At 44.6% G+C, this 17,602-nt stretch overlaps 1 protein-coding gene across 1 annotated transcript in view; it reads right to left on the reverse strand.

The window, feature by feature from the left end:
• Nucleotides 1-17,602, reverse strand: part of fand (Pre-mRNA-splicing factor SYF1 fand) — a 98,523-nt gene that overhangs the window by 39,043 nt on the left and 41,878 nt on the right. Inside the window, exons 12-14 of the mRNA XM_065442576.1 lie at nucleotides 12,858-12,958; nucleotides 10,813-10,888; nucleotides 7,981-8,067 (exon numbers count right to left, since the gene is read on the reverse strand). Coding sequence (XP_065298648.1) covers nucleotides 7,981-8,067; nucleotides 10,813-10,888; nucleotides 12,858-12,958 — 264 coding nt within the window. The remainder of the gene's footprint in view (nucleotides 1-7,980; nucleotides 8,068-10,812; nucleotides 10,889-12,857; nucleotides 12,959-17,602) is intronic.

Genomic DNA, 17,602 nt, shown 5'->3' on the forward strand with positions numbered 1-17,602 from the left:
CTCAGCGCTGCTGAAAAGAACTATACTGTCCAAGAATGGGAACGCCTCGCTGCGGTGTGGGCTGTCGATAGATTCCGAGCGTATGTAGAATTCACATCATTTGAAGTGCATTGTGACCATGCATCATTGGCTTGGATGTTTACAACTGAGAAGACATAGTGCAGAGTGCAATGTTAGGTGTTGAGATTACAAGGGTTCAAGTGTACCATAAGGCATCATAAAGGACGGGCCACCATCCCAGCGGATGCACTAGCAGCCCCTGTTGACGTGACTGATGTGTCCCCACGCACCAACATTGCAAAGTTCCAGTTGGAACAACGCAAGGATCCACTGCTGCTGCCATACTTAAAGTCTGGCCCACTACCTGGTGATGCCAAAGAGTCCAAGAGGGTACAGGACCTAGCTGGTGACAGCGAAATCTCGAACAATGGTATTCTTATGTACACGGTCGGTGAGCGTAAGGTCGCCTGGCGTCCCCAACACTTACGAGACATGGCACTGAAAATGGAGCATGACCCCCCCTAAGTGTGCATTTAGGCTTTTTTAAAACTTGGAAACATGTGAAGAGCCGGTTCACATGGCTCGGTATCTGCTCTGATATCTCCTGTTACATCTGCAGCTGCCAGCAGTGCCAGGCTTTCAAACCTCACCGGCAAAAACCAAAAGGACTGATGGACAGTTCATGGGCCACTCACCCAATGCAGCAGTTAAGTGTGGACCTTATTGGGCCACTGCCCACAACCCCTCGGCGCCACAAGTACATCCTGGTGGTGCTGGACAAGTTCACGAAGTTTGTGAAGCTTTTCCCATTACATGCACCTACCTCCAAATTGATCATCAATAAAATGATTGTTTTTTGCCGGCAAGGTGTGCCTAGCTCTATCTCTAGCGACAATGGCAAACCATTTGTAAGCAAACTGTGGAAAGGCATTCTCCAGCACTGGGGAATCAAGGAGAGAAACACAGTCCCATACAGACCAGCAGGACAGACTTTGGAACGCCATAACACAACGGTTAACCCTTTGAAGGTTTTTGCCGTACATGTACGGCGGCGGTTTTCTGTCCCGCAAGGTCTTTGCCGTACGGGTATGGTTTCGACCCTCTGTTTGAAATTTCGCGCCATAATGATGATGCGTGCTCAATGGGAGGTGCTGCCACCTCTTAGGACTTACAAGAAGCATTTGAAATTTGTGCTACCTTCTTGGGGAGGTAAACGGAACTGGTTTCTAGCTTCAGCGCGTCGCGCAGACTGCGGCAACACCCTTTTTGCGGTTTCCGTTTCGCCGCGTGATCGCAATGGAGGCACGCGGAACATCATTTTTCTCTTTGTCGGCACTCTCTTGCAGAGGCGGTGGAAGTTGATTTCTATCTTGATTGGCGCTGCTCTTAGCTTGTTTATAACCGCCGCTCATGAGGCATTCTCACTCTCAGCGGCAACGCGCTTTCGCGGTTTTGGTTCCCCCGCGTGATTGTAACGGAGGCGCGCGAAACATGATTTTTCTCTTTGTTGGCACACTACCGCAGGGGTGGTGGAAGTTGATTTCTATCTTGATTGTCGCTGCTCTTAGCTTGTTTATCACTGCTGCTCACGAAGCATCCTCCCTCTCTGCGGCAACGCGCTTATGTGAGAGGGTGCTTCAGACCTCTGCCGAAGGCAGCCGCACGCAGAGATGATGTCATGTCTGTGCCAACACAACTCATCGCTCCAAGAGAAGAACATACATGCATTTTAGGTGTGCAGACTGCGATAAGGCGCTGTGCGGAGACCCGTGTGTTTCAAGGAGTACCACACTCTGAAATACTATTGAACATTTTGCAGTTCTGAGTGATGCCGACACCAAAATACTGTTCCCAATTTTTTTTTTCACTTTTTATTCCCGACTTTATATATCTTGTACATTCAAGATCCGCAATAAAGTAATTTGACCACCTGGGAAAGTTTTTTTTTTTTTCAAAATAATTCAACCCTCAAAGGGTTGAATTATTTGATTATTAATATTTAATAATCAATTTAATAATAATATTAATATTAATATTATTAATATTAATATTTAATTTGATTATAATATTTGATTATTTGAATTATTGATGGGCTACTGCACTGCCCACAGGGACTGGGACAAAAGGCTGCTTGAAGTGGCGTTTGCAATGCGCACGTCTGAAAGTGCAGTTACTGGCTTTACGCCTGCCTTCTTGTGCTATGGGCGAGAACTACAGAACCCGTTGAGCCATCACAATCAGGCAGCTAGCACCTCAGTGCTAGCTGCCTGATTGCGCCTCATCCGCGCCTCATCCGCGCCTCATCTGCGCCTCATCCGCGCCTCATCTGCGCCTCATCTGCGCCTCATCCCTAGCTGCTGAACTGGATGTGTACCTTCGAGATGCCTGGGCCTTTGCACAGGACCACCAAACTTTGGCAAAAGCCAGCCATGCAAACTATTACAACAAAAAGCGGACTTCAGCTATCTTCCAGGTTGGAGACTTGGTTCTCCGGGACACGTACCCACTAAGTAAGGCAGCCATTGGATTCACAGCGAAATTTGCCCCTCGACGCACATGGCCATTTAGAGCGACTGCACACATTGGACACAATACCTACAGACTCAGAGACCCAGCTACAGGGAAACAGAAAGGCCTTGCTAATGCAGACCAGCTGAGCCCTTATCATGTGGCTTGGAAGCCCTCTTCAGAGGATAAAAGGGGGGGATCTGTGAAGGTACCAGGCCGACGCCAGGTGGCGTAGAGTCGCAGGCACGAGATGGTAGGCAACTGTGTAAAGTAGCAGGCATGGGACGGTAGGTAACTGTGTGTGGCAGGCAGGGAGAAGATTGAAGGCGTGTGTGCGCGGTCAGCATGCAGGGAGCGCACGACAACAAACTGAGTGAGTGAAGTAATCGGCGGAGCAAGCCGCATGCGGTGCGACGAGACGGAACGCAGACTGCGTGTGTGTGCGTGCACCGAGGATTTCCTTAAAGAACGTATTTGACAAGGCTTCGACTAGGGATAGTTGGTATGACATAGTTGTTTACTGCTCTATACTGTTGTGCAAAGGACAAAAAGAGAGAGACACACATGTGCGCAATCGAGTTGCGGACATGAAATGGGTCATCCAAAGAAAGCATGGAAAGTTGTTGCTGCAGAAACGTCGCCAGAACACGCTGCTAGGTGTCCCTGTCTTCAACGATCCAACGGAAAGGGTGTCTTTCGTTATGGGTCTTCACGGAGAATGGATGTAGTGTTACCTTTGTAGTAGCTCTAATTTGTTTTGCTTATTTTCCCAACCCAGCTTCACATTGTTGCATGGTTTTTTTCTTTGTTGCTACAAGTCTTTTTTGGTCAGGGTGGTGTACTTCTTGAAAATGTTTATACATTACTTCTTAAGTTCGCTTTTGTATTCTGCATCATAAATTATGACGAATGGGCCGGTTTTGTCCGACATCAGCAGTCTTAAGTCTTGTTCTTTTAGAAATTTAACAGCTGGTGTGATGACGTTTCTTCGTTTCCTGCCCATGCTGTTCTTTACACACGTAATGCCCTAAGATATGCAAACTTCCTTCTCGTTATCTGGCAGCCTGTTTGCAATATTAGGTACCATTTTCACCAGGTCTGCAGGCTTTTGCTGTGGCTGAGCCACAAACTTAGGTCACTTGTGTAATACAGCGCACACAAAATCCAGAACATTCATATTGGCTAGGTTCACCGATTTTTGGTCATTCACTTTTGTTTTCTCTCCTTGGTAAAGTTTTAAATATCATTTTCCACATGGCACGTGCCCTCGTTCCTGGCTTCCACTGAAGTCGCAAAGTACTTGCACATAAACTGTGCGAATTTCTCCGGCAGCGTCGATGCACATACTGTTCACATATAGAGGTGGAAAATTCGCACCTGTCTCCAAACTTCAGCACGCAGGAGCTTGCACAGGTGCCTTGAATAGAGAGAGAAAAGCTTCATGCATAGTGGGCGCTGTGACTGCTGACCATCAACCAAAAGTAGATGTGAGACGAGATTTCAGCACAGTGTTTCAGAACAGTGGCACATGCCCTTGTTCCTGGAGAAGTAGTGGACCACCACAAATGTTCACGTCCAATGTACTCGATCGAAATAATGTTCAATAAGGCTTCGACTGGGGCTCGTTAGTGTAACATCATTCTGTTTACTGCGCTATACTGTTGCAGAAAGAGCAGGAAAGAGAGACTGACACACATGTGCTCAATGTGCGTTGCGCACATGTGTGCCAGTCTCTTTTTTTTTGTCCTTTGTATAACAGTACAGCGCAGTAAACCGAGCAGTAGAAACCTGACTGTGAATTTTGAGGCATAAAGCTTTAACTTCATTCATTCGTGTAGTTGCACACTTTTTAGGTAGGCCGAGGGCCACAAAGCTAGAATATACAGGATTTTCCTCTAGTGTGTGTGTGTGTGTGTGTGTGTGTGTGTGTGTGTGTGTGTGTGTGTGTGTGTGTGTGTGTGTGTGTGTGTGTGTGTGTGTGTGTGTATATATATATATATATATATATATATATATATATATTTGACCAGGTGGAAAAAATGGTAAAACAAATATTAGTTACTTTTCTTCGATAATAAGCAGGTCAGAAAACGAATATTCAGCTACTTGGTGCCGTGAACCAAGAGGAGCCCGACATTTGCGTTGTGCCAGCATATCAAGCGAGGTATTCTCTCAAATGCAGATTTATACCAGCCCACGAGCAGTTTAGTGCATATCCACGAAGTGCCATTTGTACAAAAACTTGTGATAGGACTGACGTACTGGGGCGAGTATCTTTTAGTATTTCAGTGCTCCTGTACCTGTTTATCGAAATGTTCGATTTCAATAACTTTTTCCTGTAGAGTCTGGTTTCACAAAAAGCATTGGAGCTTGATACATATATGAAATCGTAGATAGCTGAGTTGTTTTCGAAATGTCATGACATATAACTTGCACGTTGAGGTCACGGGATCAAATCCTGGCCGCAAAAGTAGAGATCGATATAGGGGCGAAATGCAGGAACGCCCGTGCACCGTGTATTGGGTGAAAGTGTCTGACCTGAAAGGTATTGAAATTTGAAATTCTTGAAAAGAAAAAAAAAAGAAAACAATAAATTCGAGCCGTTGCACAATGGCCTGCTGCTCCAACAGCCGCCGTGTGCTCATTTTCCAGCCTTCTCCGTGCGCCTCTCTCCCGTTGCCCTTCCACCCCTTCGAACACAAATGGGCTGCGCCCATAGCTCTACGCTGTGCCACCCTCCGAAACATGAACGGACCGCACAAAGTGTGCTGCTCCCAGATTGCTTACATGTTGATTGTTGCATGTTGCATAAAGTTGGTTCTTTATTCTATGGCTGGCACCTCATTCAGCGCAGTTCTGCAAACAGCCTAATCGCTCGCCTTCGACTTTGTTGGTTACGTCGAAATCATTCCTGGTCACGTGGTTTCGCAGGCTTGTTTGACTCGCCGCCGAAACGGAAGATGGCTGATTCGCCTGCTGATCATCGGCAATGCACGACGTTGCCGGTGAAAAGAAAGCGCACGGCTACAGATTTCGAAACTAAGTACTTCTAACCGATGAGGCGATCGTTGTGAACGTCCTTGCAGTGGATAGCGAGAGTGACAATGGCAGCGATGATGCGGTAGGGCAGGCTGCCTCAAGGTTGTCCTCACAGGAGGCCCGGCAGATGATTCAGGCCCTCCAGGGCTTTGTTTTCGCGAGGAACCTTTCGCTGCACTACGTGGAACACCTGGATGCCGTGGAGAAGAATGTCGGCAAGCTTTGAATAAAGCACGCAAGGCTGACGGACATAAGAGTTTTCTCATGCTAGCCAGTGAGAAGTACATGGCGAGATGCTTGTGGCAATCTTGCCTCAACGTTTCTTCTGGATTTCTTAAGCTGACAGGCTGCTGCGGCAACCTTCTCGCATTATTTAAGAGGCCCCTTTTGGGGCCACGAAAGTGATGCCTCGGTGGCGCTCGCATATTGTTTGTCACCCGTAACCCCTCTTTGCAATTGTTATAGCAGTGCCATTTTTTAACGCCGACAGCCGCAGCTTGTTACACGCGATCGGCTTGCCCAGGAAGTAGTTAAACGAGTGAACACAATCAGTAGCCAGACGAAGGAAAGTGGTGAGGAGGGGCACTGGCCTTCCCACCATTATAGTTTTTTCACACCAGCTTTGCCATCCCTGTATTTTGATGCTTTCATGCAACCCTGTTATACCAATTATCGGTTATAACAATGGAATTTTCGTGGCACCTGAATGTTGCTATAAGTGGGTTCGACTGTATCACACTCGTTAGCCTTATAGTAGCGTTCCAAAGGTTGTTCTGGCTAACATGCTCTTACATGCTAAGCCAGTCGTCAACGTCAACATTATCTTGGCCGGAGAATACTCCAGGATCGTGGAAATTAGTAACCGTGAGGTATGTTGTTCTTGGAGTAGCAGGTGTAGATGCAGACAAGGTGTCTTGATCGGGAGCCATGATGGAAAGCTGGACGGTGCAGATGCTGCGGAGCTCCGTGGCAAGGACCGGGAATGCCAACCTCCAACAATATGTTACATGAACGAGGGATTAACCACTGAAGGCTATTTATAAGGTATATTTACAAAACAACTGCAGTGCGGGAAATTCAGCCGACAGCTCCAGACCAAGGAGTAGTTAGTCTTCTTCGTCGAGGGGCCCGCATGCATTGTCCAAAAGAAACAAGCAACATGCATGTAGCAATATGCAACACTTCTGAAGAGTTTAAGTAAGGTGCTGTGAACAAACTAAGATAGGTGCACAGAAAAAAAAAAAGTTCACTTCCATCATGACGACACACCAGCTCATACCTCTGCAGTTGCAATGGCAAAAATTTAGAAACGAAGGTTTGATTGCTGGCTGTCCTGTCTTCCCCAATTCACCTGACTTGGCTCCTTGCCACTTTTTCCTATTTCTACATCCAAAGATCTCATTTAATTAAGGGAAAGACATTTTCATCAAATAAGAAGGCTATTGTCAGTGTCGAGTACTTTCGGACCTCGAGACTAAGCTAAGAAAATGGATGAACCCCTTCGCTTCCGCCCGTACGGCACTCTGCCATGCCTGGTATTCCGTGGCGCATTTTCCTGCTTTGTTGGGCGTGTTCCGCGTTGAAAGAAAATTGCTCTAAAATATACTGGACACATTGCACTTACAAAATGAATGACTGAATTTGTTTACAAAAGGCGTCTGCTGAAATATATATATATATATATATATATATATATATATATAAAAAGAAAGTGAGCACAAAAAAGTTTAAAGCAATCAGGAATGCAGAGTGCACTTCAGTATTTTTTGCACTCAGAATGGTTCTTGGAATTTTGCACTGGCCCCCGAAAACTGAGCACAGCATCGAATGGTTCTGTTTCACAGTTTTTGATGGTATGTGGTGAAAAAAATGAGCCCACTCGGAAGCCTGTACGCTTTTATCCGAGCCTGGTACTCTGGTTGCACCGGCAACAACAACAGAGTGGAGTCTGGCGAGCAGGAAGCTTTCCATTGTTCCACAAACAACTCTTGCTAAAAGTGTAGATGAATATGTCCATCTAACGTACGAAACCCAAAACAACTACTTGGCCATCACAGACAGTAAATTGCCGACTGTGGAAGTAAATGTGTTAATATGTGTAATTTGCCTATAAAAGAGAGAGGAGAGAGAGATAATGCTAGTAGAATTATAAGCAACATAATAGTACAGTGGAATCTCGATAAACGGAAATCGCTTAAATGTAACTGCCTTTTAAACTCAACGCCATCCTCATGGTTGGTTGGTTTTGCATTCATGCAATTGTATTCAGCTTTGTCTCTTGGTAAATGGAACTCCTGATAATTGGAACCAATTTTCCTGGAACCTTGAGGTTCCATTTAAAGAGAGTTCACTGTATTGCAATACAAAAGGTATGTGCATTGTATGTGCATTTCTGCCATTCTCAGGTAAAATTAATTAAACACGGAAACTTACCTTAAATGTCCCAAAACTTTCCTCCAAGTCCGCATACAGTGACCACACTTTGAGTGATTTATACACACGAAATTGAACTGGTTCACTCTGCAAAAAGACAAGAGGCCACAATCACATTCAGTAAATAAAAAATCTGAGCAAGGACAAGTAGACAATACACTAAATAAAATCAAACAAGTGACAGGTGACAGTGACAGTGGGGATGACCATAAAACAAAAATGACACAAAGAATCACAGGGCAAAACAATGATACCTTTCATCATGCCTGGCTAAAAGCTTGCAAGTGATTGTTGATGTAGTGCTTGTTCCACCACTTATTTTATTCTTTGGAGTTGTGATGCTGACCCCTGAAAACCTGGCTGACCTGGCACTCTGTAGCAATGATTGCTCAAGTTAACACAGTCCAGGTTAACAGTGATGCTCCAGTGTTGTGACGACTATGCTAGGAGGAGTGTTATTAGAAAGTTACAGATGGCAAAAAATTTGGTTCCGGTGGGGCACATAACGCATGGCACTGACATGCACAAAGTGAGGCATGTCTACGGTTTTCGTGTGAACGTTCACTTGTTCGATCCCCCGCTTCTTTTCTCTTTTTTTTTTCTTTTCCACCCATTGTAGGTTGGCACATCAGCCAGGCTGACACTCAGCCGTTACTCTACTTCAGAACAGACAGAGGAATGTTTCCTTTGGACCAATTTTAGCAGGAGTCAAGTCTCATTCTCCCAGTTGTGCAAAGTGACACCAAAAATGTAGGCTCAAAAAGAGATTTCTCCAGAAGCGCGCAAGGTGCACACACATTTTCTTCTTGTCCACAGCTTTTGGGAATCACTCATACTTGAGCTGATCCATCATCCCTTTCACCTACGGTAAGTGCACAGCTTGCGTTACTTTTTTCTGAACACTCAAAGAGCAGTGACTAGTGCTTATGTGTTTTTTGCCATGCTAGAGTAGATAAGCATAGCTGTAAGAAACCTTCCTCCCTCGGTAACATGCTGCAGCACCCATACTGTGCGTGGCCCTCAGGCCCAAGAGCCATTGCTCCTCATGCCACCTGGGACAAAGTGACAAGTTTCACTGCGAGTCAAATGTGCATAAACATCTTTTTCATGAACTTTGGTACCACACTCAGTCCTGTTTGGACATTGAGTGAATGCTCACAGCGATGGCTGACACTCACTGAAGCTCACTAAATTTGAACCTGCAGTGGCCAGTACTTGTTGAGTACCAGAGAGAGAAAACAATGTGCAAACAAATCAGAAATCCATGTGCACTGGTGTCACAATGTGTGCCCAAACAGGACTACAATTCCTGCGTGCTGTAATACTTTAAATTAGCACCCATCTTTCTTACATAAGTAATGAATGAAAAGTTTGCTGCCAGTGATGTTTTGGAATATAATTGGTATGCATTTGTACGATTCCTGCAATAGAAAATCAGAGCTTTATGTGGGACGTGAGCTATCTCTAAAGAGAGGACACCTACCCACGATTTCAAGGTACAGTAGAACCCCGTTGATACATTTTTAAAGAGACTAGAAAAAAAAAAAAAACATACCAGCCGGGAAAACGTAACCATGAGGAAGGGCACAAGTCGCCACAGCACAACATCAGAAACAGTCCGAGCGGCTGCCAGTGCAGTTATTAGATGTCTTGGTGCTCGTACTGTGACCAGGAATGGCACATGTGCACATGTATAATTATGGGAGGTGTACGATGTTCCATGACAGTGGCCCCTAACTGCAATATTTTGTGTACGTTTCACCACATAACACGATCCTACTGCACAAAGCTGACTAAAGAGAACCAGCATTGTGAAATGCAAATAAGACCCTTGCAGGCCCCAAAGTAAATGTACCCAAGTACTAGGCAGAATTGGCCCAGTGTGCATGGTTCCTGGTAGATTTTAATCGATGTGCACTTTTTCAAGTGTTTAACCAACTGCTCTGTGCATGCTTTCTCCCAATGTTTGTGCAATGCCTGGCTTGTGCAACTTTGTTCATTTATTGCAAATTTTGGTCGCTTGTTGCAACTAATTGGTCGCTTGCTGCAACAAATTGGCAGCGTGTTACAACAAATAAGCAGCTTGTTGCAATGAATAAGTAGCTTGTTGCAACATGAAAAAGCAAATTTCTCCCTGCACCATTGTATTTAGGTGGCAGCCACTTTCAAATGCAACGTAAGCTGCGGGAATGTTACAGAATGGCACTGTATTAAATGGGAACATAATACATAGGAGTAAATGGAATTTAGAATGGGAATGCGAAAATGCAACGTAGCAGCTGGGAAAACACACCAGCAAGGAACGTATCGACAGAGGTTCAACTGTAGTAATAGAACTGTTTCTTTGATATGCTTAGGGGCAAGAACACCGAATGCTGCATACAAAACAAGGTTTCGCTGAGGAAACAACCCTTTACAAGAAATGGTCCTTAGTAAAACTGATGGAAAAGGATGAAAGGCTAGCCAGGGAAGTCACTAAGATGTGAATTTTTTTTTTAAAAGGCGGGCTTCTACTACTTATCCACAAAATTAGACCAATCTGAAGTTTATATACAATATTCTACTGTTGGTGCTTCTGGCCAATATCGAAGTCTATGATGAGTTAAATGGCTCTCTTTGGCATGTACCAGGTACTGGAATTACAACGTGATAAATGCATTAAACATATTTACATAATTATGCTTTACACTTTGTTGAATTTCATATGTCACATACAGACAGCACACATCTATCAAGAAAAGCTATGTACAACTTAGTCAGTTCTTCTATTTTCTCACATGCCCTAGTTTGCATGCCTTTGCTTGCATTCTTCAAAGGCAAAGTGTAACATACTTGATCATGGTAGGCAGCTTTCCTGGAGGGCATTGCAGTCGCTCTCTGCATTAGTTTTAGAGCCCCTTCATGGTTTCTGCAAATCACAATGGTACACAAACTCAAAAATAGGAAATATTATGAACAACCGGTAAACTGTTCTGCAAGGGCTCCAAAAACATTCAATTTTAAAATTGTTTTAAGGAGACTGACAACATTCTCGTGGTGAGATTATAGTGCAGATCAAAATATCATGCTTTGCTTCATAATTCAAAAAATAAGAAAATTTTGCAAAAAAAATGATAAATTTTATATTGAAATGGGAACAGAAATATCTGCAAAATGACACAGGACACCTCTCTCAAGTCAACTATCGTCAATTATATAGTAGCCAGTTCTAAGTGAGCTCACATCAATCAACATCCTATTGCAAAAAGTAAAAGCAAGCTAGCCCCTACCAGCAATGAAGCAATGACCAGCTGGCCTTCACGAGTACATTTTTGTGATGCACATACATGCCATAGTTGTCAAGTGCACTCTGCTTTCCTGCAAAAACTATTTGCTTGCTACAACTAAAGCTTTTGCACCCTTTAATGTTTTATTTGAAGAATGGATAGCATTTGTGAAAACTGTCAATGCATTCGCTTCTTGTACTGTCACATTCCCTTATCCACCTGTCACTTAGCTCCCATGTTCTCTACGTGCTTTCTCTCCTTCTCCCCTCTCAGCTCTCTTAATGCTGCTTTCCAAGCTCGTTCCAGTGAGCAGCCCTTAACTTCCCCAAAACAACAATTCAAGGAATTAGTCTTTAACAAGAAAGGAAAAAAAAAGGAAGCCTGCATTTATATGCAGAAATTAATACTGCATGCTTTCATAAGACTGAAAACATACCATTAAGCAAGGATTACTTTTACTACCACTAACCAAACATCCACGTCCAGCCTCTCAGTGTTTCTGCATACTGTTGCTGTGTACATTGATATTGCCAATATCCAGGTATCTTTTAAGTTCTTGCAGACAGATAAATTGCTACAAATTTTTCACATACTTTTCATAGTAACCACTCCAGGTCTATAATTGGTAACAGGACCAGACTGCAGCAGCAATAGCCACATCAACACAGCCATATCGTGTGGTTTGTAAAAGTGGAGGATCAGCTGTATGTCAATGGTGCATCCTCTCAGTTCTGGCGGTACCTCCTCTTTGAGAGTGAGATTCCTGCGGCCGTTTTTCTTGGTATGACCTTCCATCGCCAGATGAGAATATGTATGACGGCCTGCATTGCATTTTTATGTTTGCACTAACTTGTAGTTCTCGCTAGGTGAGAGCCCCTGTAGGGCCTGCCACTACTCCAGCAGTGATGAAGAGGACAAAGTAGGCTGAGTGCTGAGCACAAGGTAGAAAATGCACCCAGCGCCCGCCGGGACGATCACCATTTTAGCTGTTCTTCAGCAATGGATCAACACGTCTGTGTAGATGGCCAGGCTGGCTCCCGCAATAAATGTGGCGGCTCATCGCTACTCAGACACCAGTGTAGTACTACTGAGGGGAGGTGGGGAGAAAAAAGAATTGTCGAGAGACTAGGAAAGCTTCAAGATGAACTGGAAGGCAGTGCCCCTACTTTGCTGGCTCCGCATCCCAATTTGACTTGCGATACTTCAGTGTTTATTATTGTGCTCGCTTTCCAAATGAAAAGGCTGTAAAACTTAAGCGCATTGCTTTTTTGCATTTGTTTGTAGAGTATGATGAAAAGATATAAAAAGTGCGCACCCAACCAATCACAGCAAACAGTGTGTTTCATTACATCTGCTAAAAGTCACCACTACATGCTGCTGTGGTCAGCAAGAAATACACCCATTCCTAGAGCACATTAAAGCACGAAATACTCAGACGTTAGCACTGTCATCGCAGTTCACGCACTGCCAAGACCCACACTGCTAACAGCAAATGAAAACTACAGGCTCAACCTGTGCTGCAGGGTCCTTTAAAGGTTGGTTGCCAGTCTAAAGTAGAAAAGAACATGGTGTCACACAAAGAGCAATACTGTTTGAAGAAAAATCCCTTACTCATGTCGTAGTTCCATCTCTGCCCACTCGCACCATACATGAGCGAGGTCTTCCACTTTTGTGAAAGGCACCTGGGTTGCTTTTTCAAAAATAATTCGAGCCTTTATAGGAAAAAGAAGAACACACAATTAGATACAGGCTACCATACTACTGAAAGTACTGATGCTTAAGTGCTTTTCCAGTCTGAAGCAAGAAGTGCTAATATTGTTACACGCATAACATTTATGTAACACTATGAAGAGGAGTAAGGAAGCAATCTTATATTTTAGTTAAAGGGGGCCTGAACCACCCTTCTTTAAAGACACAAAAACATCTTGCAATGAGTATGTCATAAAGAGCCAACCTTTCTTACACCAACCTTTAATCCCATTTCTTGTAGTTTATTGCAATGAGTATGATGCTTCCTGCGAATGCATTACCAAAATAATTTCTCAAGAAGACCTAGTACGAGCCCAGGTACTACGAGCGCAATAGTTCCTTTCCCCATTTCCCCTCAACGTCCTCCGTTCCGAAGTAGCAGGGCAGCTCTGGTGGCAGTGCCCCGCCTGTTACGGTATTACGGCAAGAGGGCTCGTCGTGGCACAGTATTTACAATATGCAGCAGATGCAGCTAGGCACAAACTGCAGTGCATGGAATGGCTGGAGTGTGCGTTTGCGCTCCTGTGCTCCAGTCTGGCCGTGGTGCGGACTGGCTTTGTCCTGCACAGATAGTAGGCAAATCCACATTGCGCAGTGGGGGCAGGCTGGTGCACGTCTCATCTTTTAGTGCGGTCGTGGCTATGCATGGCTGTCAGCATGGCTGAGTGCATATGCAGCCTGCACGCCTTGGTTTGAGGCAATCTGCCATGTGTGCAAAGAGTGGCCATGCCAAGATGGCGTGGCATCACGTGTGCTGTCTTCCTGCGTGTTTAGCACTGGAGCTTGCATAATCTTGAGCTTCAGAAATATGTTAAAGCGAGAGACAGACGAGCCATTTGCTCCCCACTGCCGGCGCTTTTCGTGATACCGTCGTCCCACTGCAGGTGACTTTACCAGCCACGGGGGTGGAGTGGACGCAAAAGTCTGGCTGGCTTCGTTTCATACCACCAATGTGAAGATATTGTCGGCACGGCATGAAACCGTGTTTGATGTCTCAAATTCAAATTTCTCAAAATTCTCAAATTCAAGTTTGCTTTTTAGGAAAATTTGGCGGCCCCTTCCGTGCAAAAAAGATTGGCAGCTGGCACTTATTATTGCGATAGTAAATATATGGGTGCTCCAAGCAAATTTTTATTGTCATCCTCACCGTGAGGTGCCAAATATATTAAGGTATATGTATGCATATGCCACACCTTGCTATAATACATGTGGTATATGCAGGTTATATGGTATAGTATGGTAAAACTTTATTCTGGCCCTTCGGAATGCGCATCAGCATGTAGCGGGCCGCACCCACGCCAGTACAGAAAGGCAGGGAGCCTCTCTGCTGCATTGCGAGCCCGATGGACAGCCCATAGCTGTGCGTCAAGATCGGGGTGGCTGCTTAGGGCAGCCTCTTATTTGGACGATGTGACGCCGTCGCCGTTGCGTAACACGGGGCACCGCCAGAGCATATGATCTAAGTTAGCTACGTCTGAGCATAGCTCGCAACTATTGGTCGATGGTATGTCTGGAAAGATTCTGTGTAACAGTACGGGGTTAGGATATGCCCCGATCTGGAGTAACCTGAGTGTTAAAATGTGGCAGAGGATATCGTCTCCATCCCATGTAAAAATGCAAGTTATATTGCACACCATTCTGTCGCTAAAGTTGCTCATACCAGGTCCTACATTCTTGACAGCGTTATTCTTCAGAATTTTGAAAATGGAAGCCCACAAACAAATGTCATGAAACACTGACAACACTTGCCTTTCATCTTAAATCTTCTGACTTTAAAAGGATGTAATTTCATTGGCACGGCTATGCATTACCTCCGGGATTAACCCACGAAAGAGGTTTGAGACGTAACAGATACGGAAAAGTGGTGGTAGATTCATTATGAAAGATGTTGGCTTTTATTAATAAACATAGATGAAATTATCCAATGACATGATTAAACAGAGAACCCCTAGCACAGCAGCTTGTTTTCACTTAGGTTACGTTTACTTCAATTCATACTGCCGCTACAGCTACGAGTCTTACACTTCTTGCAATATTCTAACACGTTGCTATCATATTCATTGCTTTACCCGTACGGCGAAACTGTGATTTTTTGCATAAAGGCTCGAATCTCAATACAGTAGACTTTCATTAATTCAACTCTGGTTAATTAGACTTTTCGGTTGAATTGATCTCGACAGAAGGTCCTCGTCGGCGCCCATACATTTCTATGGGCCCAAACTTCCCTTATTTTGGTCTCACAACTGGCCTTTGCCAAATGATTTGAACTTTATTGGTCAGCTTTGCCGCAACATAGCCATGTTAAGATGCATACACACTAGTGGAAAAATGTGCGCAGTGTGCCGGAGATGGCAAAACACATGCTACAAAAGCTGCTTTGCGGCAGGTTTTTTTTTATGCCATGGGAGGGAACGGCCCTCGACCATTGTTCGCGGCTTTGCGTGGCGGCAAGCGAACCGTGAACGCCGGAGACCAATGAGAGCGGCCCCACCCGACTGCTCAATTTGTGCTCATATATGGCGTCAGCTCTTGCTCATGCTTCTTTTGGTTTGCTTCGTTTGGTCTCATTCGCGATTGTTTTGATTGTCATGGTTTGAGATTGTTTTTTACAATGATGAGTCTAAAACGAGACATCCCAATGGAAAGGTTATTGGAGACAGTGCGCCATATCCGATTCCATACGACAAGACGGGCCCTGAATACAAGGATGTGGAGGCGACACCCAGTGCCTCATTCTCCTTGTCTTTCATTTCCTTGCCTTTCATCTTAAATCTTCTGACTTTAAAAGGATGTAATTTCATTGGCACGGCTATGCATTACCTCCGGGATTAACCCACGAAAGAGGTTTGAGACGTAACAGATACGGAAAAGTGGTGGTAGATTCATTATGAAAGATGTTGGCTTTTATTAATAAACATAGATGAAATTATCCAATGACATGATTAAACAGAGAACACCAACACGATTATGATCATCAACAATGATGTCGTCATCTTCATAAGACATAACTCGCATTAAGAATGAAGGACAAAGAATGCAAACACAGCGACGATTTGTCAGCAGACGAAGTAAAAAACATGCAACATCTCACACATACACGCAGAGTAAGAGAGATGAGGTGAGATTTTCATGCAGTCACATGACTGCTGCGCCGGCTCGCTGCCAGTCGGTGTGACCCATCTGCTGCAGCTGTGTTTTTCTGGTGGCAGCGCGTCACGCACATTTTCTTACTACAGTGAAAGCTCGTTAATTCACAACTCATTAATTTGATATTTTGGATAATTCGAAGTAGCCGCTGCGGTCCGCCCAACAATATATTGAAAGCAATATGTAACGCATCCCGATAATTCACACTGAAATCTGCACCGCCACCGGTAATTCAAACTCTACGCCATCGTGGATGGGGAGAGTGCTAGTGTGTGGGAGCATGTTGGGGACACGGGTGTCACCGCGCAGGCTGCACAGCTTTTCTCTTTCCATCTGTGCCCCTTTGTTTAGGCCTGACTGGAGTTTAGGCCTGACCGGACAGGCCGCCATTGGAATCTGAACCTGGCAACGTTTAACGTTAGAACGTTATCTAGTGAGGTGAGTCTAGCAGTGTTATTGGAGGAATTAAAGGGTAGTAAATGGGATATAATAGGGCTCAGTGAGGTTAGGAGGACAAAAGAAGCATATACAGTGCTAAAAAGCGGGCACGTACTGTGCTACCGGGGCTTAGCGGAGAGACGAGAACTAGGAGTCGGATTCCTGATTAATAAGGAAATAGCTGGTAACATACAGGAATTCTATAGCATTAACGAGAGGGTGGCAGGTCTTGTTGTGAAACTTAATAAGAGGTACAAATTGAAGGTGGTACAAGTCTATGCCCCTAAATGCAGTCATGATGACCAGGAAGTCGAAAGCTTTTATGAAGACGTGGAATCGGCGATGGGTAAAGTCAAAACAAAATACACTATACTGATGGGCGACTTCAATGCCAGGGTAGGCAAGAAGCAGGCTGGAGACAAGTCAGTGGGGCAATATGGCATAGGCTCTAGGAATAGCAGAGGAGAGTTATTAGTAGAGTTTGCAGAACAGAATAATATGCGGATAATGAATACATTTTTCTGCAAGCGGGTTAGTCGAAAGTGGACGTGGAGGAGCCCGAATGGTGAGACTAGAAATGAAATCAACTTCATACTCTGCGCGAACCCTGGCATCACACAAGATGTAGACGTGCTTGGCAAGGTACGCTGCAGTGACCATAGGATGGTAAGAACTCGAATTAGCCTAGACTTGAGGAGGGAACGGAAGAAACTGGTACACAAGAAGCCAATCAATGAGTTAGCGGTAAAAGGGTAACTAGAGGAATTCCGGATCAAGCTACAGAACGGGTATTCGGCTTTAACTCAGGAAGAGGACCTTAGTGTGGAAGCAATGAACGACAATCTCATGGGCATCATTAAGGAGTGCGCAATAGAAGTCGGTGGTAACGCCGTTAGGCAGGGAACCAGTAAGCTATCGCAGGAGACGAAAGATCTGATCAAGAAACGCCAATGTATGAAAGCCTCTAACCCTACAGCTAGAATAGAACTGGCAGAACTTTCTAAGTAAATCAACAAGCGTAA

Source organism: Dermacentor albipictus, chromosome 1 (genome assembly GCF_038994185.2).
Source record: "Dermacentor albipictus isolate Rhodes 1998 colony chromosome 1, USDA_Dalb.pri_finalv2, whole genome shotgun sequence".
NCBI classification, from domain to species: domain Eukaryota; kingdom Metazoa; phylum Arthropoda; class Arachnida; order Ixodida; family Ixodidae; genus Dermacentor; species Dermacentor albipictus.